At 39.3% G+C, this 23543-nt stretch overlaps 1 protein-coding gene across 2 annotated transcripts in view; it reads right to left on the reverse strand.

The window, feature by feature from the left end:
* The window catches only part of AGBL1 (AGBL carboxypeptidase 1), an 850662-nt gene that overhangs the window by 345437 nt on the left and 481682 nt on the right, over positions 1-23543 (reverse strand). For both annotated transcript variants that reach the window (XM_050799227.1, XM_050799228.1), the window contains exons 20-21: positions 20299-20430; positions 11847-12023 (exon numbers count right to left, since the gene is read on the reverse strand). In XM_050799227.1, coding sequence (XP_050655184.1) covers positions 11847-12023; positions 20299-20430 — 309 coding nt within the window. The remainder of the gene's footprint in view (positions 1-11846; positions 12024-20298; positions 20431-23543) is intronic.

Raw genomic sequence — 23543 nt, forward strand, 5'->3', positions numbered from 1 at the left:
GGAAGGGTGCAGGCAGGAGGTGGACAGTCTCCAGAGCCTGCACCTGGGAGCCTCCTGGAGCCCGCCACCCCGGCAACTGCCACGATGGGGTCGGGCTGAGCTGCCAGCCGGTAGGAGAGCAGCACGGTATGGCACAGAGGAACTTGCAGAAAGGGGCCCAGCGAGGACCTGGAGCCCCCGCCCCAGACTGCAAGGAGGTGTGGCCTGGGCTGCACACTCCATGGAGCTGGCGGGAAACAGGGACAAGTGGGAACCTTGCCCCTTCTGAGCTGGCAGAGCAGGAGCTCCACAGGTGCAGCTGCAGCCTCCCTGTCACGGCTCAGGACCCGGGCATCTCTGTGCTCTTGGGGGCCCAGGAAGGGAGCAGGCACTTCCCCCTGCGGGCTCGGAAGTGCCTGCTCCCATTCCCTGGCTTCTCACCGCTGTCAATGCCCACTCCAATCTCAGAGCAAAGTCAAGGCTGAGCCTGGGCACTGTCACAGCCTGGCCAGATATGCACACACTCGGGGTAGCACTGACACGCAAGACGCCTGCCGGCTTGGCCCCCTCAGAACTTTGGGCACCAACAAGCATGGAAGGGAGGCTAGGGGGGTGCTGAGAACAGCTGGTGCTGGCCTTCAGGCTCCCCTTAGCATGAACAGCCTGGCTGTCATGAACAGCAGCAGGAGGCAGACAGTTTCCTGGTTGAAGGAGGCAGGTCCCTAGTGAAGCCCCACCTTCAAGTCAGGGAGGGCCTGAAGCCTGGGGGCTGGGCCACCAGACCCCCAGACCAGAGGGGGAGCTTGTGGTGCTTTTCCCTGGGCCAACTCATGGCTGCCCATGGATCAATCAGCACCTACTTCCTCCCTTCTGAGGCCAATAAACACCCCCTCCCTTGACTTGAGCAGAGGACAGAGAGGATAGAGAAGCAATGGGGAGATGATGGGATGACCAGCTGCAGAGAAGAATTACCTTCTCTGCTGAGAGCTGGACACTCATCAGGATGACCTGCCTAGCAGAGAGGAGCTACCTTCTCTGCTGTGAACTGAAGAAATGATGGGACAACCAACTGCAGAGAGGAGATACCCTCTCTACTGAGAGCTGCACAGTTGTTGGGACACCCTGCCTATGGAGAGGAGCTGCCCACTGTGGGCCCTCTGAGCTGTTCCATTGCTCAATAAAGCTCCTCTTCATCTTGCTCACCCTCCACTTCTCTGTGAACCTCATTCTTCCTGGGTGCAGAATAAGAACTTGGCACCTGCTGAATGGTGAGGCTGAAAGATCTATAACACAAATAGGGTTGAAACATGCTCCTTGCTCACCATGTTGGGGGTGAAGAGTAGAAGAGAAGAGCTGCAGCCCTTCAGGGATCTCAGACCTGGGAGCTCCCTGGTCCAGGGCTGTGACTCCATCTTTGGGGCCCCCTGCAGTTCCTGGCATCTCCAAACTTCAGGGTGCCACCATATTCCCCAGTGCCAGCCAGCAAAGCTGCTTGTGGTGCACCTGTTCCAGCCGCAGCTTCACCAAGAGCCAGTGTCCATGACAGCACCTGGAGCCGCCCACCCTACAGCATCAGCCAGCATGTCTGACTGCAACAGCCAGACCACATGCTGCTCACACACCCCTCACCGCTCCGTGCCTGACCCTCCCTTGGCAGGCATAGATCCAGGCCAGTAGCAGGAGCCAAGTCCAGCCTGCCAGGTCAAGTGAACGGAACAAGCCCAGAGAGCCCAAGCAAACCTTGGGCAAATGCACCTCCAGCCACAGAGATTTCCAGCCAGAAAAGTGACACCCCCAAAATCCCATAAAAACACAACTAGCAAAAGGAAACTGTTGAAATAGCTGCACAAGCTGGGGCTGAAAAAGACCCTGAAAGAGTTTGTGGACCAAGCTGGCTAAGACCGACTAGATCCAACGTGGTGCTGGATTTGACCTAGGTTTCTCCTAGAATGTCATTATATGCTCATTAACGTACTAACACTCATGGGCACCATGACAGTTCGGGGAACACCCACATTTGGTGTAAAAATGGGTGGCATCACAGTTCTGAGAAATCCCCACTTTTTCCCGGAATCTTTACGAATGTTCTACCCCTTGATTAAAGAAAGCCATAAAAGTAGCAGCTGCAAATGCCTTTGCACATGACTCTCTCTTGAATGTGCCTGTACTCCCCTTTCTTGAGTGTGTACTTTTCACTTTGCAATAAATATCTGTACTTTCCCTATTTTCTGACTCATCCTTGAATTCCTTCTCACGATGATGTCAAAAGCCTGGACAACAGCCGGGGTCAAGGTCCTACCAGTGTTTGGGGACCTCCCCCAGCCCACTGGTATCAACAGTCAAAGAGGATATTATGGTTTGGGATCCACTCCATTTTATACAGAGAGAATACCCCATGACAACTCTTCATATCCTGGACTCTGCCCTTCTCAGTATGGAAATGCTACTCCAAGCATCCCAGATTGAGTCCATCCTTTTTCCCTACACTACAAGATAAATAAAACTCTGGATTAAGTCAATGCTTTCTTTGATTTTGTTTGTCTGTTCCTTAAGAGTATCTGGCTTATTGCATTTACAACAGTCACATGGGAGAGTAAGATTTACAGAGATAAACCATCTTTTCTTCTTCTTGGTCATTTGAAACCAAATTATTTTTAAAAGATCATAGGTCCTTTGAGGCTCATAGGATTATCCCAAGTGCCAGATTTCCTCCTCATTTTACATAGAAGGAACAATTTTCTACAATGGGCATTTAAATTTCATGGTTCTCAGGGCTTTTCTAATCCCAGGAAAGATCCCTGCTGGCAGCCTTATTAGCATCTCTGCCTCTTGATTTTTATTTAATTCCTTTTAATATTCTATCATGATGCTGACAGACATTATAGAACTGAGGGCAACAGAATGAGGACAATATTTTACTACATAATTAAGACTGCAGTGAGTTAATAAACTGCTCATAATGTGCTTTGAGGTCATATCCGAAGCAGTTTTTTAAAAACAAAACAAAAAAGACAACAGCAAGGTATCACTTGAATTGTGGTTAATAAGGAAGGACAGAGTGTCAACATAAATGGCCCAAATAGTATTTCTACTAAAATGATAGATTAGCATCTGGCTTTCTTTCTTTTTTTTTTTTTTTTCCTTGTTTTCTTTTTCTTTGAGACAGAGTCTTGCTCTGTTGCCTGGGAGTGCAGTGACATGATCTCAGTTCACCATAACCTCACCCTCCCAAGTAGCTGGGACTGCAAGCACTTGCCACCATGGTCAGCTGATTTTAAACTTTTTTTGTAGAGATGGGTCTGCCTATATTTCGCAGGCTGGTCTCAAACTTCTGGACTCAAGCTATCCTCCCACCTCGGCCTCCCAAATTGTTGGGATAACAGGCATGAGCCATCGTGCCCAGCAGCATCTGGATTTCATATTTGTATTTACAAAGAAATAAAATGGCATTCCAATGGCAAAACAGGCAATTGGAAAATTGTCCTCTTTTCCAAGACTTTGAGAAGGGAAAGGTATTAGAGAATATGGGAGTAAAAATAAAACAAAACAAACAGTTTATGTAGCATTAAAATGTTGGCATAGATCAACAAAGTATCTCATACTAGGAATTACTTATTTTCAACTTTTAAATCATATTTATGATATATACAGCATCTCATTGTTGTTAAAAATATTTCTGGGAACAATATCCTTGCCTTAAGAGAAAAGTTGGAGTTCCCCAACTTCTTATGCTTGACCCTTCACTCTTTCCAATCTATCTCACCTCTTTGACCAAGGGTGTTCAAAATCCATGTTTCTCAAATTTATGGGAAACATGGATCACCTGGAGATCTGGTTAAAATGCAGATTCAGTAGGGGCCTGGGAGTCTGCATTTCTAACAAATCCCAAGTGCTGCTGATGCTCTGCTCCAGGGCCTATACCACCACTTGTGAGACAGAGCATCCTAAGAAGATTAGCATCCCATGCAGTCACAGAAGATTTAGACTGCTTAATCCAATACACATTTAATGAGATGCTTCATTGTTCTTGTGCTAATTGATAAGTAGGCAGAAACAGTCAGGGATTTAAAGCCTCCATTTGATTTTCACAAAGTCAAGCCAAGCACTTCTGGAGCTGATTTAAGAGCAAAAACTAGCAGACTGTAAAGGACCCTCTAGAGATCCTGGAATCAGTAAGTTAGGGCATGATCTCTTCATCTTTTTGGAGGCGTTGCTCACCCTTCTAAGAATAACTTTAGAAATACAGGTATTCTCCCCAGAAAACTTATACATAGCAAACAAATAATTTTGTATGTATCTGTTCTTAAACTCTTGAAAGTCCACATAAGAAGATTGTTCAAAGATACCGATTTAAAATACCCTGACCTGGGAGTGTCCCAGGAGCTAGAGAAAACAAAGAAACAAAGACATCTTTAAACTCTCAATGGGATATTAGACAGTTTCTTGTAGTAGAATTAAGCTAATTACCTAAAAGCATGGATGAAGAAAAAAAAAAGTAAAAGTGGGAGCAGGAATAGACTTTGAGACTTCGTGACAAAAGCCATGGGAAATTTTCTATCCCAAAGAAGATCAGAAGCAAGAGAAGAAAAACAAAAACTTGTCTCAAAACATCTTACCGTTTACATCTGGTCTGACTATCCTGCCTCAGTCTCTCAGTAACTGGTTTCTGGGAGCTAGGCTCTGAATGTCCAGGGACACTTGCAAAAATGTAGATTCCTGGACCATGCCCCAGATCAAGAAATCTCGGGACACAGAGTTCAGACATTCTTGCAATTTAAACATTTGCAATTTATAAATTCCCCAAGTGATTCTCATGCACATTAAGTTTGAGGTGGTCCTCAAACTCTCCTCAGATTACATTAATGAAAGTAAGACACCTCCTCCCCCAATTCAAAGATCAAAATTATATTCCTTTATAGGTTACCTGTAAAAATGATTCTGAGAATAGTGATCTAAAATATTTTTGCATTGTGCTCATAATTAGAATAGACTTTTAAATTCAGCAATCTTGGGGAAATTTAAATCTGTTTCCTGCCCTGCCTCAACTCCTCATGCCTTTCTTTCTCTTCTCCTAGAAGAAGGCTCACTAATTGTCCTCTTCCCCTTCCCTTTTCTGGGACTTCACATACAAATTAACTATAATATAGATTATGTAGCACAGGAACTTTGATAGATAGAATAAATGAGTGGATAATAAAGGAAATGTCTAAATGATACATACAGACATTACTTGGATGTAGCTAAGCCTATAAATATAGGTATATGGATATTAGTGTCTATGAAAGCCAAAATCTGTGGTTCTCAACCCTGGCTGCATATTACACTTCATAAAATCTCAGAGTCTTAATCTCAGACCCCAAAGTTTCTAATTAGAATAAGAATGATTATGGAATCATTATGGAATAAGATGATTATGGTTAAGAGTTGGAGCCTAAGTGTCTTTATCTAAAATAGAAAAAGAAAACCACCATTAATGATCCTAATAATCAATAAAAATACAAACAGTAAACATGTATTGAGTTTTTACTATGAAAATGGTGATAAACGTCTTATAGGCAGTAGCTCGTTCAGTCTTTACAGCATCTCCATGAAGTAGGAACTATGAGGAATACCATGTTTACCACTAAAGCTCATAAAAGTCAGGAACTGTCTCAAGGTCACAACTGTGAAATGTAGAGCTCTCCCTGGAACTCTACATCTGATGCAGGAGCCCGTACTAAACAAAAAACTCTGCTTTCTTGTATATATCTATGATTAAAAACCATTGATATGGATGCATGTTTGTGTATATATGTATGATATATACATATAGCTGTGTGTTGGAGAGAAAGAATCTGTGTGTGTGTGTGTGTGTGTGTGTGTGTGTTTGTGTGTGTGTATCCTGATACAGAGGCAATTCTGCAGCTCAGGACACTCTTATGGAGGAGAAGTGTCCCATCTGGGCTGTGCAAGTCCAAAGAACTGTGTGAGAGCAATGGTTGTCTGATGAGACAAGGAGAGAAGTCAAGACGAAGTGAAATGAGAAAAAGAAGCAACCTAGGAGGTTCCCTGATATAAACAAATTGGCTGTTTCACTGAAGGTCTACTCTGCTCCTTATTCCCCCTGCTGATGGAAATCTGCCACTTCGTGTGTTACATTCTTCTCAGCCCTCTTTGGATACTCTGGAAAGGTGAAATAAAGACCAGCCAGGATAAAATGAAAAGGAGAAGGGAAATAGTGGATAGAACAGCCAAAGTCACTTGACAACTAGCTAATTCGTGCTAAAAGCAGAGCACTTTCTTCCTAGAAAAACATGCATACTCAAGAAAAATTGCAGAAGATTTTTAAGGGCTTCAACATTACACTGGGTCACCCTGGTCTGGGTGATCCATAAGTCCCTTGGATACCCAGCAAAGTTAGACTTGGTCAACATAATGTAGCAGAAACCATACCTATCTTTTAGTTCCAATTCTGTCTTCCTATTATAAATAAGAAAACTGTGACCCAGAGAGGTTAAGTGGCTCACCTGTTGCTGCAGAGCTGCTTAATGACAGCCAAGTGCAGAAGGTGGGTCTTCTGCCCCTTTTACCAACCACATTCTACTAGGCAGGAAGCATGAGGTAAAAGCAAAGATCCCAGCAACTTATCTGTCTGGCTTCAAATTCTGGCTCGAAAACTTCTAGTTGTGGGACCTTGAGCAAGTTACTTAACCTCTCTGTCTCAGTGGCCTCATTTGTAAAATAGTAATAATGAGAATAATAATAAAACTGATTTTGTAGTGCTTTGTTGTACAATAGCAGACATGAAGTAATTTAAGAGATGTAAAGGGCTTAGCACACAATAAATATGATAGACGTGTTTGTTATCATTATTGCTACCTTCACATTGTGTATTATAACACTGGAGCAGCCTTAATCAGCACTCATACATGCCATGAGTCTCAAATTTATCTTCTAAGATGTTCCAAGAAAGTCTGAAACTTTTCATTTTCCTCAACATGAGGTAGAGAGAATATGAGAACTGTTATAACACATTTAGGGCTTCACCGCATGGCAATATGGAGACAGAAATAAAAACCTTCCCTAATTCTTGGAAAGAATTTTATATTTTCTTGTGTGACCCAGTTTATTAGGTTGAATGGTAGCTTGCCCAACGCCCAAATTTATCTCCTTATCAGAATGTCAGAATATGAGCTTATTTGGAAATAGGGTCACTACAAATATAATTAACTAAGTTAAGATGAGGTCATCCTGGAGTAAGGTGGGCTCTTATTCCAATATGTCTGGTGTCCTTATAAGAAGAAGAGGGGAGACACAGAGATAGAGGCTCACAAGTAGAGAAGGCCATGTGATGATAAAGGAAGAAATTGTAGTGATGTATTGACAAACCAAAAAACACCAAGGATTTCTGGCAATACAAGAAACTCAAAGAAATGAATGAAACAGTTGCCTTTACAGAGAACATAGCACTGTCAACACCTTGATTTCAGGCTTTTATCTTCCAGATCTGTGAGCAAACAGATTTATGTTGTTTTAAGCCATCCAGGTTGTGGTAATCTGTTATGGCAGCTACAGAAAATAAATATATCCAGCCTACAGTCTGGGCTACTGCAAGAAACCCTGCTCTGATCTGCAATCTCTAGTTCTGTAGTAGAGCGCTTTGTTCCCTAAACAGCTAAGGCAAGTGGAGTGAATGAAGGGCCACTGGGAGCCTTGAACATGGAGTTCCAATGATTGAATTTCCTATATGAAATTAATCCGCACTAAACCATCTCCAATAATTTAAGTGCCTATTTCCAGCATGCGTGTTTTCTAATCTAAGCCTTTTTGAAATACTGTTTTAAGTTGTTTACAGCAGGAAACAGCCTCGGAGATGCTGAGATTTGCATATAGAAGGACTTTTGGGGAGTGCTTACTGTAACAATACCTGTGAGTTACTAGGGAAACAAGGTTGGGCAGAAGGGGAGGTTGAACTACAAGGGAATTGCAACAGAGGTGCCAGCTAATCCTATAGGGAGATCTAGAGCTGGAATGGCCCTTTGGAGTCACCCCAACTGAGGCAAAGAGATAAGGTTTTTGTATCCCCACAGATCAGCTATTGGATGTAGGCTGCAGGTAGGGAGGAGCCATACCTTTTGGGCAAGATGAGGTCCTTTAGTTACAAGCAATTCCTGGTTATAGACACAGCTGTGAACAACCAGGGGAAATGAGTGCCTGGGTCCTAAGGAGGGATCTCAAGGGTGGACCACAGCATCTACTATGTGTATGGATGGAATTCTTTCTGCCTAATTATCATCTGTTATTAGAATGTGGCCATAAGAGATTCCACACCTGAACTAGAATTGCCTTACTCTGGGATATAATCCATTGGGTGCTCTCAAATCATATCTAGTGGCAGGTCTGAGAGGTCTCAACCCTGCATTCTTGTGTCTTTCCTTCTTTCACCCACACATTTTCCATCTCTGCCCATTGCAACGTCTCTTAAAATCTCCATTTTAGAATGGCATCTGATCACATGTGGACAACAATAATTTTGTTTCTTTTTCTACTTACCCAAGGACAGTGAGGATAATCATTTAAGGGCTTGGAAATTGCCATTCATTTACTTGTTCACTTATTTACTCACTTGTCAGCCATCATTTTTAATACCTACTTTATACTATACTAAGCATTGAGTATAAAAAAATGAAAGAAGAGATTGTAAAAGGCCTTACTCATGACGACGAGGAGTTGAATTTTATCGAGACACAAAGATACTTAGAAGGATTATGGGCATTACTGTGACTTGAATAGATTTGTGTTATTAAAGGAGCCCTTGTGGGTGGTAGAGTGGATGCACTGCAGGAAGGTCCCACAATACAAGGATGTAACTTGCAGGTAGAGAATTTAAACACAGGTTGAGTCACTCTTCAAACCTCAGCTGAGTTACCATCTTCTGTCCTTCTCTAAGATCCACTTTGCTGTCCAAGTTAGCAATGTTGCAAGGAGTAAGTCGACAGCCTGCTTGGGTAGGGGGACTCACATCCTCCTCCTAAGCTACCAGCAACCCCTGGGGCCCAGCCACATGCCTTTGTGTATGCAAACACACCACATATGTGACCTCAGGTCACAAACACTCAGTGTAAAGCCCACAGCTGTCCACATAGACTGGATGCCTCTAAAAAAAACGAACCCCCAAAGGATGCATCATTCCATTTTGGCTTTTTCTTCAACAGCCTCAATAGCTTTGGGCCCGTCCCTAATAGGTAAAGTAAATCTCTCAGTGGGTGGGATTTCCACATTAAATACAAGTTATAGATCTAAGTGTATGACTTAGCAACAGAGACTGTATCCCAAAGAAACAAAAGCAGGATAATTTTTTTTCTAATTAGCCAACTATAGACTGGAAAATAGAAGAGAAAATATCATATTAATAATCATTATTTTAAGGTAATAGCTTATGTTCTTTAATGTAGTTCCAATATAAATGTCACTGTAAGAAATTATATTTCATCTCAATACTAACAAATCAAGTACTTAGTGTGCTGGGGGAGAAATGATTGGAGCTACTTTAAAGCTGCATTAACCAGAGAAACTGCAAAAATATTTATATTCGTATGAAGGAAGGAAAGAATGCCCCTCACGGGTGTATTTAAGTATCCTCCATCTTTTGGATAAATGGTAACACTAAACAAAAAATGGAAAGATGACCTTAGAATAATAACCTCAAGACTCAACTGGGACTCAGCTTCCCAATGTACAAAAAGCATTTGCAATATGTTCAGGATGGAAATTTCTATGCTGCTTTATAGCTCATAGACTGCATTGTGTACCTCACACAAAAATCACCAAAACACCCAACTCCAGACTGGCTTCCTTCCCATGGGGTGGGCCCTCCCATATGTAACATTACTCACCATGCCCTTGCTCACTGCCTGTGATTCTGCTCAGTTACTCAACAATGTTTGTAAGGACAGGAAAACAAAGAGAAGGAGAAAACTAATACATTCGGAGAGGTGTTTCATATAGAGAATGGGATTGTTAAACCAAAACCAGGTCTGGCACTATTAGGGCTTTCTCTAGCCAGTTCTCCCTCCATTCTTCCTTCCATGCAAAAGCCATTTGGAAAATTTCACGGGATAAATGCTGTGCCAATACCTGAAGGCCATCCATTGGGCGAGCCCTTACATTCTTTGTCCTCTCCAACAGCCTCTATGTACACTGCATGGTAGAGAGTTGGTGAGGGCCTGGACCGATGAGTCATTTAGTTTTCAAACAGCTCCAGAGGACTCTGAGTTTCCAGCTCTGAGTTTCCAATGCCATCGTTGATACTTATGTGACTAGAAGCTGTTAGTTTGAACTGGTGCTTGGAGAAACAAACTCAATGAAAGTCACGAAGCCAATAAATCTCTGAAGAGTTACATGGAGTTGTCCTTAAAACAAATGACAGGCCCCTTCCCATCAAGACACATACACAGAGAGAGACAAAACCTATGTCCATAAGGCCTGAAAGTCACAATATTTCAAGTTTTCTTTTTTTCCAATCTTATATGCTTTGAAGAACAAGGGAGTGAACAGATTCCTGATTATATAACCTCCAAGTACATTCACATATATGTTTTCTTTTAGTCCTTACAAAATCTTGTATGGTAGGATAAAAGGAGTCCTTATTAAAATCTGCATTTGATATATGAAAAAAAAAATAGTTTCCTAGAAGTAAGTAGCTTTCAACACTGCTGGTAAGTGAAAGAGTGAGATCTCTTGATGACCAATCTCATGCTCATCCAATGATTTCAGCTCTTCTTATTCTTCATTTACATTAATGTGGGTGAATAGGATTAATTCAGTCTAAGAATTTATTAATTCAGTAACAAAACAATTATTTGAAGCAAGTCTTTAGACTAAGTGGCTATTTGACAGAATTAATAGTCAACATGGGTGGTTTGATAGCCCTGAGTTAAAAAAAATCTTCGACCATGTGAGAAGTTAGATAATGTGCATCGCCTGTCACACCCTGTACTCTCCTCGGTAACTAACAGATTTCTACAAGCTCGGGATTGCCTAGGTGCCAAGTGCTTCCTAGCTGTTCCAGGAGACTATCAAAGCTAACACAATGAGCTCAATGCTGGTGAGGTCCAGGTATTCTTGGGGTTGAATGGAAGTCACTGAGGAGCAGTCTGTCAGCTTGCCTAAGAAATTTACAAGAGTCTATTACCCTGGCACTGTCAAAATATCCTTTATTTATGCTTCTCTATGGGGGAGTGGGAAAAGCAGCCAGAACAGCCTGCTGTAGCAGCTATCCAGCTGCTCATGCAGTTAATATAGCTGTAGAAAGAATGTGATTTATACAAGAGCACTTTCTCTCAACGCTAGCATATGAGTCTGAAACCCACTCATTCTGGGAGACCCACGCCGTGCACACACTTTTGTGTGCTCTGGAGACAGCAGGATAACAAAGAGAGCTACAGATTTAGATCAGCACAGAAGATGGAAACACAATAGATGTATGTACCAACAATATCTACAGACTGACCTATGCTCTTTATGATGTATATAGAACTAGTCCACTTGCTGCAGAAGGCAAGAATTTTGTGCATAAAACAGAGTCAGGCAGGCAGAGGTTCTGTAAAAGTTGGGGATGCACGTCAAAGGCTCCTTGCTGCTTTCTGGTGAGGGCAGCTGATTGAAGAACTAAATTGGAAAGCATGCACTCATTGCTTCCAGGATCAACATAGATGATCCTGCAGGTGAAAGCAATTGTTGAACCAGTTTTTCAAGGCAAGGGAGCAGGACCAGACTCTATTTGGAGCCTTCTCTCCCTTTTAGGCGAGAAAGCAGGAACAAGCTGTCTGTAATTTCTATGTATTGCTGCTGGACAGAAAGCATGGGTGTCCTGCAGTCTCACATACCTGATAGGGGCCCTGGTTGCAACCACAGTAGCTGCTTTCCATGGTGTAGCTTCTGGACACCCCCATCTCTCTCCACACCACCACCCGGGCCGTGGAGGCTCGAGATTTCTCCACAAGGAAGCTGCAGCTGCTCATTGTGAATGCTGGTGCTAGTTTATCAAGGATTTTGGGAAGAGTCTACAATTTAAAAAAAATCAAACTATGATTAGTTGTGGGTGACTAGGGATAGTCATCATAAAAATAGCTTCTCAACATTGTTAAGCGTCTATCTATAAAACACTTCTTACTTTAAATCATTTATTAACCCTAAGAAATGACTATCACTTTTAAAAAATCATTTTGCAGATAAGGAAACAGGCTAAGAAAAGTTAGAAATAGGCCAGGAGCGGTGACTTATGCCTGTAATCTCAGCACTTTGGGAGGCTGAGGCAGGTGGATCACCTGAGGGCAGGAGTTCAAAATCAACCTGGCCAACATGGTGAAACCCTGTCTCTATTAAAAATACAAAAATTAGCTGGGTGTGGTGGCAGGCACCTGTAATCCCAGCAACTCAGGAGGCTGAGGTAGGAGAATCGCTTGAACCCAGATGACGGAGGTTGCAGTGTGCCGAGATCGCACCACTGCACTCCAGCCTGGGAGACAGAGTGAGACTGCATCACAAAAAAAAAAAAAAAAAAAAAAAAAAAAAAAAAAAAAAAAAAAAAGTTAGAAATAAATAGCTGAAGTCCAGAAAACTATAAAGTTGCTGGAAAGGAATCCAAATACCAACTGGCCAACTCCATAATCTTTCAGTTCCACTTTTCTGCGTTGCTATGGACCAAGGCTTGCACACATACACTTGGCCTCATACATGAAAGAGTTGAGACTATGGAAAGCCTCAGATTTCACAGGGACTTGAAATTTACAGACTACATCCAGCCTCACTGTTACTTAGCAGGGTCATACTTGGGACTGTTCACTTATTTCACAAGGCCAAAGGGGCCAGTGATGATTCTAGAGAAGAAGCACACATAGTTCACTTCTTTCCTAAGAGTGTATAATTGCCAAAATGAACTTTTCGTCTCATCTTCTAAGCCAAAAATCTGAGGCTTGATCAATTACAAAACTCTTGAAAATCCATCCTCTCTGGGTTCATATATTCCACCTTTTCTTGGGGTAAAAATACTTTATTTATGACTACTTAACCTCCATTTAGAAGGCATCTCTAGACACTTGACACCTCGATTGACAGAAAGGGATCTTCCAGCCACTGGACCTCCTCCCCAGAGGACAATGACTCAGAGTTGATAGTATACACAGTCCTGAGTCAGCAGAAATACTGCACTTAGTCCCAGAACTTTTATGACATTAACAAGAAGGATTCTCTCATTTTAGTGTTGGCGGAATATGCATAAACTAACACATAATATAAAAAATTACATACATTAAACAATAGTGAAACCTTAGGCTTTTAGACAAATTACAGGGAGAAAGTAGAGAAGCATAACAAGTTAATGAGAATATAAATGAAAGAATTCTTTTTAAAGAGATGTAGTTTTGTTAATTTCTAGAACATTGAGCAAATCTCTTACTATCTCTGGTACTTACTGTCCTCATGTTAAATGTAACTGTTAACTATAATTATTAATTATCTTATAAATTATGTTATATAAATATATTAGCATAATTATTAATATAATTTACTATGATCTCTAAATCCCTACATAGCCTCCAGACTTACAGATCATCTAAAAAAAGGGAGATAGAATGCTAATGTTGTCTTCACTTGAGTGTCTACAATTGTTTCCTAATTGATTTCATCCTATCTACCATTGTCCCTCCCTTCCTATAATCACTCAATCTATTTGTTCCTTCAAAATGCTCATTACAATTACAACTGAATTATTGTGTATATATTAGTTGTTTATTTTCTATCTCCCCAGAAGCCTAGAAGTTCCATGAGGGCAGGTCTGTGTCTTACTCAGAGGAAAATCTCTACACATCGAGCAGTATGTTGCTCATAGAGGGTACTACATAATTATTTGCTAAAATAAATAGAATCTGCTAGTCCAGAGCCCTGGGGGTCTGGTCAAATAGACGTAAATATATTGTTTCTATATCCTACAAGTAAAGTGATCAATAATACTTGCAAATAGTTTTAATTTATCATTAGCGTACTATGTTGCAAAAGTTTACTCTTACATTGTTTAAGTGACTTCACCTTTTTTACTTAAGTGAAACTATTTTTTTCTTCCGTAGGTTGTGTTTCTCTCTCTCTCTCTCTCTCTTTCTTTTATAAAGGCTTTATTTAAAGCAGCTTTAGGTCCACAGCGAAACTGAGAAGGAAGATGCAGAGATTTTCCATATGCCCCCGACTCCTGTCCATGCATGGACTCCCAATCATTGACATCCCTCACCAGAGTAGTAGGTTTATTGTAACTGCTGAACCTACATTGAAACATCATCACTCAAAGTCTATAGTTTACATGAGGATTCTCTTCACTTTTGGTTCTGTACATCTTATGGGTTTGAAAAAATGTATAATGATGTGTCCTCAATAGTACAGTATTATCTAAAGTAGTTTTACTGCCCTAAGAGTCCCCTCTGCTCTACCTATTTATCCCTCCTTCCTTCCAAATTCCTGGCAACCCCGATCTTTTTAGTCTCCATAGTTTTGCTTTCTCCAGAATGTCATACAGCTGGAAATACAGTATGTAGCCTTTTCAGGTTGTTTTCTTTAACTTAGTAATATCCATTTAAGGTTTTTCCATGTCTCTTCATGGCTTGATAGCTCATTCCTTTTCAGCACTGAGTAATAATTTATTGTCTGTTTATAACAAGTATTAGGCTGGAGCTGTCTTTTCTTGTGATGTCCCCATTTTGGCTTTGGTATCAGAGTAACACAGGCCTCACAAATGAGTTGGCAAGTGTGTCTCCTCTATTTTATGAAAGGATGTTTTTATGATTAGCACTATTTTGTTCTTAAGAGGTTGATAGAATGTATCAACAAAGCCATTTGGGCCCAAACTTCCATTTGTGGGAAGAGTTTTCATTACTAATTCTACTTTTTTCCACTTAAAATAAACCTCATCAGATTGTCCATGTCTCCTTGAATCAGTGTTTGTAGTCTGTGTTCTCCTGAGAATGTATTCACTTGTTGGCATTTAGTTGTTAATGATACTCTTTTTTACTTTGTAAGATTTGTAGTGACGTCCCTTCCTTCAATCCCAATTTTGGTAACTTGTATCTTCTTTCTTTTCTTTGTCTGTCTAGCTAAATGATGATCATTTTGTTGATCATTTTAAGAAATCAAACTATGAATTATTGAATAAAAAGCATGTTATTTATGGATGCTCTATTGTTCATATGATTTTTATTTCATTGATTTTACTTTGGCTTTTATTTTGTTCTTTCCTATACTTAGGGATTTATTTGCACTTCTTTTTCTTGTTTCTGAATGTGGATGCTTAGATTATTGATTTTAGATCTTTCTGCATTTCTAAATATTCTAAATTACAAAGTTCCCTCTATGTACTATTTTTGCTGCATACTATAAATTTTGATATATTGAGTTTTTATTTTTATTCACTTAAAGATATTTTCTAATTACCCTTTGGATTTCCCCTTCAATCCATAAGTTAATTTGATACACATTGTTTAATTTCCAAATATTCACAGATATCCCAGATTTCTTATGAAAGTTAATTTATAATTTAATTCTGTTGTGTAGGTGAATATTCTGTGCATGTTTTCCATCCCTTAAAATATATTGAGATTTATTTTATAGCCTATTATAGGGTCTATGCTGGAGAAATTTTGATGGGCACTCAAAAAGAATATATATTCTTTTGTTTTGAAAAGAACTGTTATATGTAAGTTAGATCAGGTATTCTCTACACTAATTTTCTGTTTGATTATTCTATCACTTACTGAGAGAAGATTACTAAAATATTCAACTATTATTATTAAATTTTAAATGCCTTCTTTCAATTTCTTCTTCTTGTATTTCAGAGTATATATATTCACATACATTTATAATTGTTATACCTTGCTGATTAACTATCTCTTTCAGTATTATGAATTGCACCCTTAGCCCTAGTCTTATTTCTTCTTTTAATGTATATTTTGTCTTATGTCAATATAATCATCTTCATTATGGTTACCATTTGCATGGTGTATCTTTTTGCATCTTTTAACTTTCAACCTGTTTGCATTATTGAATCAAAAGCATGTCATTTATACACAATATATACTTGATCCTATTTTTAAAATCTGGTCTTACAACCTCTGCCTTTGGAATGAAGGGTTTGTTCATTCGTATTTAATGTCATCATTGATATTTTTGGATTTACATTTGCCATTTTGTTGTTTGTCTCTATATGTCTCATATATGTTTTGTTCCTCCTATACTAACTTCTCCTCTCATTATATCTTCAAATTTTTTTTTACACATTTATTTTCCCCTCCTTTTGGGCCTCCCATTACATGTTGGTTGATATGCTTTATGCTATCCTATAGGTCTCTACAGCTCTTTACTTTTCTTTAATTTTGTTTGTCTGTTCTTTGAATTGAATAATTTGGGATTAATCATCAAATTTACTGATTCATTCTTTACTATCTTGCCATCTCAAATCTGCTGACAATCCCATCTAGTGAATTTTTTATGTTGATTATGATACTTTTCAACACTATCTCCTTCCTTCCTTCTTTCCTTCCCTCCCTCCCTCTTTCCCTCCCTCCCTCCCTCCCTCCCTCCCTCCTTCCTTCCTTCCTTCCTTCCTTCCTTCCTTCTTTCCTTCCCTCCTTCCTTCTGTTTTTAATTCTCTATCAAAGTTCCTTATATATTGAGTAATGGTCATCATATTTTGCCATTAACTTTTGAACGTCATTTTCTTTACTTATTTGAACATATTTTAACAGTTGCTTGGAAATAATTATAAATCCACCATGTTGGCCCACTCTGTTTCTACTGACTGCTTTGTTTCCTAAGGATGGATTTCACGTTCTTGATTCTTTACAAAATTGTAATTTTTGCTTGAAAACTGGACATCATAGATTATACCTTTTTTTTAGCATCTCTGGATTCTATTTTTTAAATGTTTTTTAATTTTTAACTACTTTCCTGGATTAATCTGCAGAATATTTATTTCTTTTTTCTTCTGCAATGTGTGCCACTGATGTCTCTATACAGTTTCTACATTCTTATTTAAATTATTTAGCTTGACATCTGTGGCTGCTTAGCATAGTGATTATACAATAATTTGGGCAAATGTAGTACTCAAATATCTTGAGTGCATAAGACTTCCACTCTCTCTTGATTGATTTGTAGGTGATTTGGGAAGACATTCAAAATTGTGGCAGTTCTTAAGTCTCTTTGGGCTTCATTTCTCACTGGGCTCTCTTGGGTCTCCTCTGAAGAGACACATATTTTTCCATAATCCATGTGATACAGTTTAGATATTTGTCCCCACCAAAATCTCATGTTGAAATGTAACTCCTAGTGTCAGAGGTGGGGCCTGGTAGGAGGTGACTAGATTACAGAAGTGGATTTCCCATGAGTGGTTTTGCATCATCTTCTTGGTGCTGTTGTCACAATAATCAGTGAATTCTCATGAGATCTAGTAGTTCAAAAGTGTGTGGCACCTCCCCCTGACTCTTTTTCTGACTCTGTTTTCACCATATGAAGTGCCTGCTCCCCCTTCACCTTCTACCATGATTGGAAGCTTCCTGAAGCCTCCCCAGAAGCAGATACCAGCATTATGCTTCCCGAACAGCCTGCAGAACATGAGCTAATTAAACCTCTTTTCTTTATAATTTATCCAGCCTCAGCAATGCAAGAATGGCTTAATACACTATGTATTTACAGAGAGCTTATCTTAGCTTTTCTATGACTCTCTCATTTCTAAGGTCTCCCTTGTAAATTTCTGGCTCTGTGTGTGTGTGTGTGTGTGTGTGTGTGTGTGTGTGTGTGTGGCTGTCCTTTTGTTGGTAAAACTGCATTGCTTGATGACCAAATAGAGTGGAGTCACGAGCAGCCCCAGTCAAAAAGGTTACAGACCCCTGCTGTTCTTACATGAAGTTCCAGCAATTTTCAAGAATAAATGCTTCTCAATTTATCATCTGTATTTGGTCAATTTCCAGAGTCTTAAAAGGGCTGCTTTTCAAAATTTTCTTCTGTTTTATATTTGCGTTTTGCAGAGAGGATTCACTGACCTCTTTATACCAACATAACTAGAAGTAGTACCATTAAAGTTGATTAATAAAACTGAATAAATGTTGCAGAGTGAATTTGAAATATAATAGGGCGCATAATTGTCTCTTCAATACTAAGGGTGAATGACCAAAAAAAACCTCTTAGATAAGTTTAACATGTTTAGAATTGTTCCACTTTCGATGGTAATGAAGGAATCAGCCTCTCAGCATCAGCAGGCTGCTGACCACTGGCAGATATCATGATGATAACATTAACCTGTCTTACAAGGACACTCTTCCCTGAGTCTCAATTTTTCCATCTGTAAAATGAGTGGGTCCTTTCAATTCTGAGAAGATCCATTTGTATACACAAGTCTTTTTAGGCAGATCTGTAATTATTTACAGATCATTATGTCCTAGATTTAGAGTGTCAGTGATAGAGGGAGTTATATAATATGTGGGACCCCAAAAAGCAAAGCTATTTGGGTTGAAAGCAAGGGATGTGACCAAACCATATTCACTTCACTACTTCCACATATGTCATAGTAGCCCATGAATTGCCTTTAAGGAAGCCCAAGGCACCAACAAACTCGATGTAATAAACTATGTAGAAAATATAACTTCCTCATTTCACAAGGGAGAAAAGTGAGGCTCAGGCAACTGACCCATTCACAGTTAAAGGACCTTATAGGTGAGTATTAATGTATAGATGGATTAATCTCTTCAACAGCATTGCTATTAAATACCACTGTGCTTATTCTCAGAGGCATAAACTGGCATACCTATCTCTGTAATGTTACGCCTTTTACCTTAGCTTACGCTAATCTGGGCCTCAAAATATTTTTTGAATTTATTAATTAAACAACATGAATCATACACAAAAATTAAAATACAGTTAATAAGAACCCATGCTATCATTCCCTACAATGTCTGACTTCTGCCCTATTTCAAGTCAGCTTCATACAGGAGACTTTTTTAAGGTTCTGTGTCTTATACCTTTTCCTGTGTATATAGGGAATTATCTATTAATATTATTACCTTTTCTTGGAAAAATAGAAGTAAAAACACACTGACTCTACATTTAAGATTGGACCATGGTAGATTTTTTTGATTCAAGATGTATCACACATAAGAGATCATTTTATATGGGTTGGGTCCACAGGAACTGCCCAGATGAATGCTTTAATTTACTAAACTAGTTTCCTAAATAAGATTAAGTTATTAAGCTTGTTATGGTTTATCATCATTACTCTGGTTGAGCCTTACAGCAAACAGATTATTGAGGATAACTGTTGATTCTGCTATAAAAGCCTTGGGGTGGTTGTATTGATCAGCGGCAGTCTATTTTTGATGGACTGGGTGAAGAAGGCTAGAGAAGAGGGGATGTATTTCCAGGTGAAATGGTGATTTGGTAGATTTTTACCTCTTAATACTATCATTAACCCTGGGAATGAAGCTATTTTGCAGATAGTAAATTGCATACCCAGAATAACAGACTTAGAAGAGGCAGATACCATCATAATTTTCTACTTTTTCTACATAAATTGTAAACAAAGACCAGTTTTCATTTAGTGTTTGGGCAATTTTGCTTCTCTGTTTCTTCTTGATTCTCACTATGCAATAGCTTGTTGCCTATATCCTGATGGAAAGATGTACTCTTTTCTTTACCCCTCCCTAATTTCCTATGTGGTTTCATGGAGGAACAGTTGAGCTCTAATCACTAAAACTAAGGTAAAATAGAATTATGGTCAGCGGATTACTGCTCTGTTTTTTACAGAATGCTCAGGCAGAGAAATATGGATGGTTTCATGGCTTATGTTTGTTCATCCCTTCCTATTTATTTGAAGTCCTTTTGTATTCAGTATCATTCTGTTCCTTCCATAAGCTATGAAAGAGAGGCAGTATTTTTACTATCCTCATTTTACAGATGGGAGAAGGGTGGTTCAGTGAGGTAATGTTAATGACCTTATAATCACACAGTTAATAATTGAATAATTGCCAAGTCAGGCATTAAGATGAGTTCTTTTGTCTGTAGTTCTCATGCCTTTTATACAATATGAAACCATATAGAAAACAGAGGCAAAGCAACGAGGAAGTAAGTCATAATTCAACAAAAATTAGGAGAGGTTACACATGCCTCCAGCCTGCTTGTATTACAATAATCAAAATGTTTATTTACCAAAAAAAAAAAAACTTAACAAATGAGTGGGGCATGATCTTAAAGGTAAGAATAAAAAATATGGACACAGCATATCTGGTGTCATTCCCTACAGCGGCTTACCCTGTAGTTGACATCCTCTAGGATAGTAGATGTGCCTACAGTGCATGCTGCTTGCCACAAGGTTTCCTTGATGCTACAGCCATAAAGGAACACATTCTTCTTTTGGGAGTGGCCATGGAAGTCACAGAAAACCTACAATAGCCCAACAAAGGAGAAAATAAAACCAGGTCAGGTCAGTGGTTTCTTAAATCCGCTTAAATCATATATACTAATGTTCCATTGCTCAAAGAAAGTTTAAAATGTCAACTTTCTCAGATGGATGCTGTTGAGTTAGCAGAACCAGCCATGTGGGGATCATTGATGTCTTTGGCAAGAGTGGTATTGATTGTATTGATGGAGTTATCAGGGGAGAATGTAGACTGTAAGGGTCTTAGGAGTGAACAGAATATGAAGAAACACAAGTCATGTATAGCTCTTTTGATAAATTTACTTGTGACTGGGTAGGAGGCATGGGCAAACCTGGAAAAGAAAATAGGAACAAGGGCATTTTAAGATATCTATGAGCATTTGAAACAATTTGATGAGAACACATGGACACAGAGGAGAAAAACATGTTGGGGCATTTCAGAGGGTGGAGAGTGGGAGGAGGGAGAGGATCAGGAAAAATAACTAATGGGTACTAGGCTTAATATCTGGGTGAGGAAATAGTCTGTACAACAAAGCTCCATGACACAAGTTTACCTATGCAACAAATCTGTACTCATACCCCTGAACTTGAAGGTTAAAAAAAATTAAAATATGAATCAAAAGGAAAGATCCATCTAAAAGGAATCGGTGAAATATATTAAAACAGAAGCTAATCAATCACCCTAATTTTTCTCTAGGTTCCAGCGTGGTAAAGAATGACCACCAAAACACAAAGGGCTTATGAAACAAAGGATTACTTTTCATTCATACTAGAGATCAGCAATGACTCTGCTTTGTATGTTTTCTTCATTCTAGAATCCAGGCTAAAAAAGCCCTAATTTGAAACATGCTATTCTTGTGGTAGAGGAGAAAAATGGTCAAAGGTAGAATCAGGTAATGGCCATTAAAGCTTCTACTGAAGTGCAGCAAACATCATATCTGCTTACAGTACACTGATCAAAGAAAGTCACGTAACCAGTTTTATCAGTGGTATGGGAAAGTACATTCCTCTTACAGGGAGGTTCTGCAAATCATATGACAAGTGCAGTGATGCAAAATCTTGTTATAAGGAGAGATGCTAATAATGGAGAAAAATAATAAAATCTAAAAAATGACCACAACTTTTTTTTTATTCTTGCATGCATGACCGTTTGCAATAGACTACGTTCCATCTTCATCAATAGGTGAAGTATATTTTCTTCCCCTCTTGAATATGTGCTTAGCCGTTGATATGGTTTGGCTGTGTTCCCACCCAGATCTCACCTTGAATTATAATAATTTCCACATGTCAAGAGCAGGTCCAGGTGGAGGCAATTAAATCATGGGGGCAGGTCTTTCCCATTCTGTTCTCCTGATAGTGAATAAGTATCATGAGACCTGATAGTTTTATAAAGGGGAATTCCCCTGTATTCGCTGTCTTGCCTGCTGCCATGTAAGATGTGACTTGGTCCCTCATTTGCCCTCCACCACAAATATGAGGCCTCCCCAGTCATGTGGAACTGTGAGCCAATTAAACCTCTTCCCTTCATAAACTCCTAGTCTCACATATGTCTTTATTAGCAGCATAAGAACAGACTAATACAGCCATGTAGCATCTTTTGGTCAATAACAGTGAGCAAATATGATGCAAGCTGAGGCATAGTAAGGGGTTTGCTATCTTGCTGTTCCCAGGAACCTTGCATCAACAGTCATGTGAGTAAACATACGCTGGGCTGCTGGATGATAAGAATCTCTGCAAAGTCATCCTGATTGACCCAGCTGACATGTCAAGCCAACCACCAGGTATGTGAATGAATTTATCTTAGACCATCTAGTCCTATCCAACCTGGCTCAGAGCAGAGGAATCATGATGCACAGCTTTTGTTTAAGCCACTAAGTTTTGCTGTGGTTTGTTATACAACAAAAGCTAAGCGTTAGAATAATCTCTTCTCCTAGTCTAAATATTTGTTTCCCTCCCTTCCACATACAAAATATATTTACCTATTCCCCAAGGAAGATACCCCTAAAGAGCCCATTCCATCACAGTATCAGTCTCAGCCCAAATTCCATTATAGTTTCTATATCCTGTGCATGCCTTCTCCTTATCTATGAACAAAAAGGCAAGTCATCTGTTTTCTGTTCATCTACCTACAATGGTTGAATGAGGAAACAATATCCCCAGTAACACTCATGTTTCAAAGGTGATGAATAAGATGGGTATAGCAGTCACTGGTTCATAACAATTCTGTAATGCTCTCATCCAGGCATTGCGAAATGCCTGCATCCTTTGGGTAGGGTTAGTTGGTTGATTAGACCCTTGTTCTGCTCCCTGTCAGTAGCTGTAGAGTATTTTTTTTTCTACATATATTTACTCTTTCCTTGGGAGGTACTTATTTTTCCTGTATCTTTCTTGGCCATGCATGAAAAGAGCATTCGACAATATGACCCACTTGAAGGCAAAACTGCTAACTGCTCCAATTCCTGATGTAGAAGTTTGGGGTCCAAAGATCATTTTGGTCTCAAAAAATCATAGTCTCTTTGAATCAAAACATTAAAAGAATGGAAATGAAACACATGACAGTAAAAGAAAATATTTTTCTTTTTTTCTTGACTTTAATTTCTCTAAAACACAACTGACAGTCTAAAAAAATAGTAGCAATACAGTGCATGTTTATAGCATATATAAAAGTAAATGTATCACAATCATATTATAAAACATGAGAAAAATAAATGGTCATATACTGTTATAAAGTCCTTGTAGTAGAGATGAAGCAGTATGTTATCTCAAGGTAAACTCTAATTAATTAAAGATAGATACTGTAAACAATAGGGCAAACGCTAAATTACTTTTAAGGGGCATAAATAATAATTCAAATATGGATGTATATTGGGATCATAAAAATGCTCAATGAATAAAAGAGAAAGCAGAGAAGATAGAAACCTCTAAGAACACATGAAAAAACAGAAAACAGCAAAATGGTAGATTTCAACCCAAACATATCAATAATCTTACTTATTGTAAATGGTCAAAACACACTAATTAAAAGGTACAGAGTATCAGATTGGATAAATAAGAAAGATCAAATATATTCTGCCCACACAAAGTTCATTTTAAGACACAGATAGGTTGAAAGTAAAAG

The sequence above is a fragment of the Macaca thibetana genome, chromosome 7 (genome assembly GCF_024542745.1).
Source record: "Macaca thibetana thibetana isolate TM-01 chromosome 7, ASM2454274v1, whole genome shotgun sequence".
Classification (NCBI taxonomy): Eukaryota; Metazoa; Chordata; class Mammalia; order Primates; family Cercopithecidae; genus Macaca; species Macaca thibetana.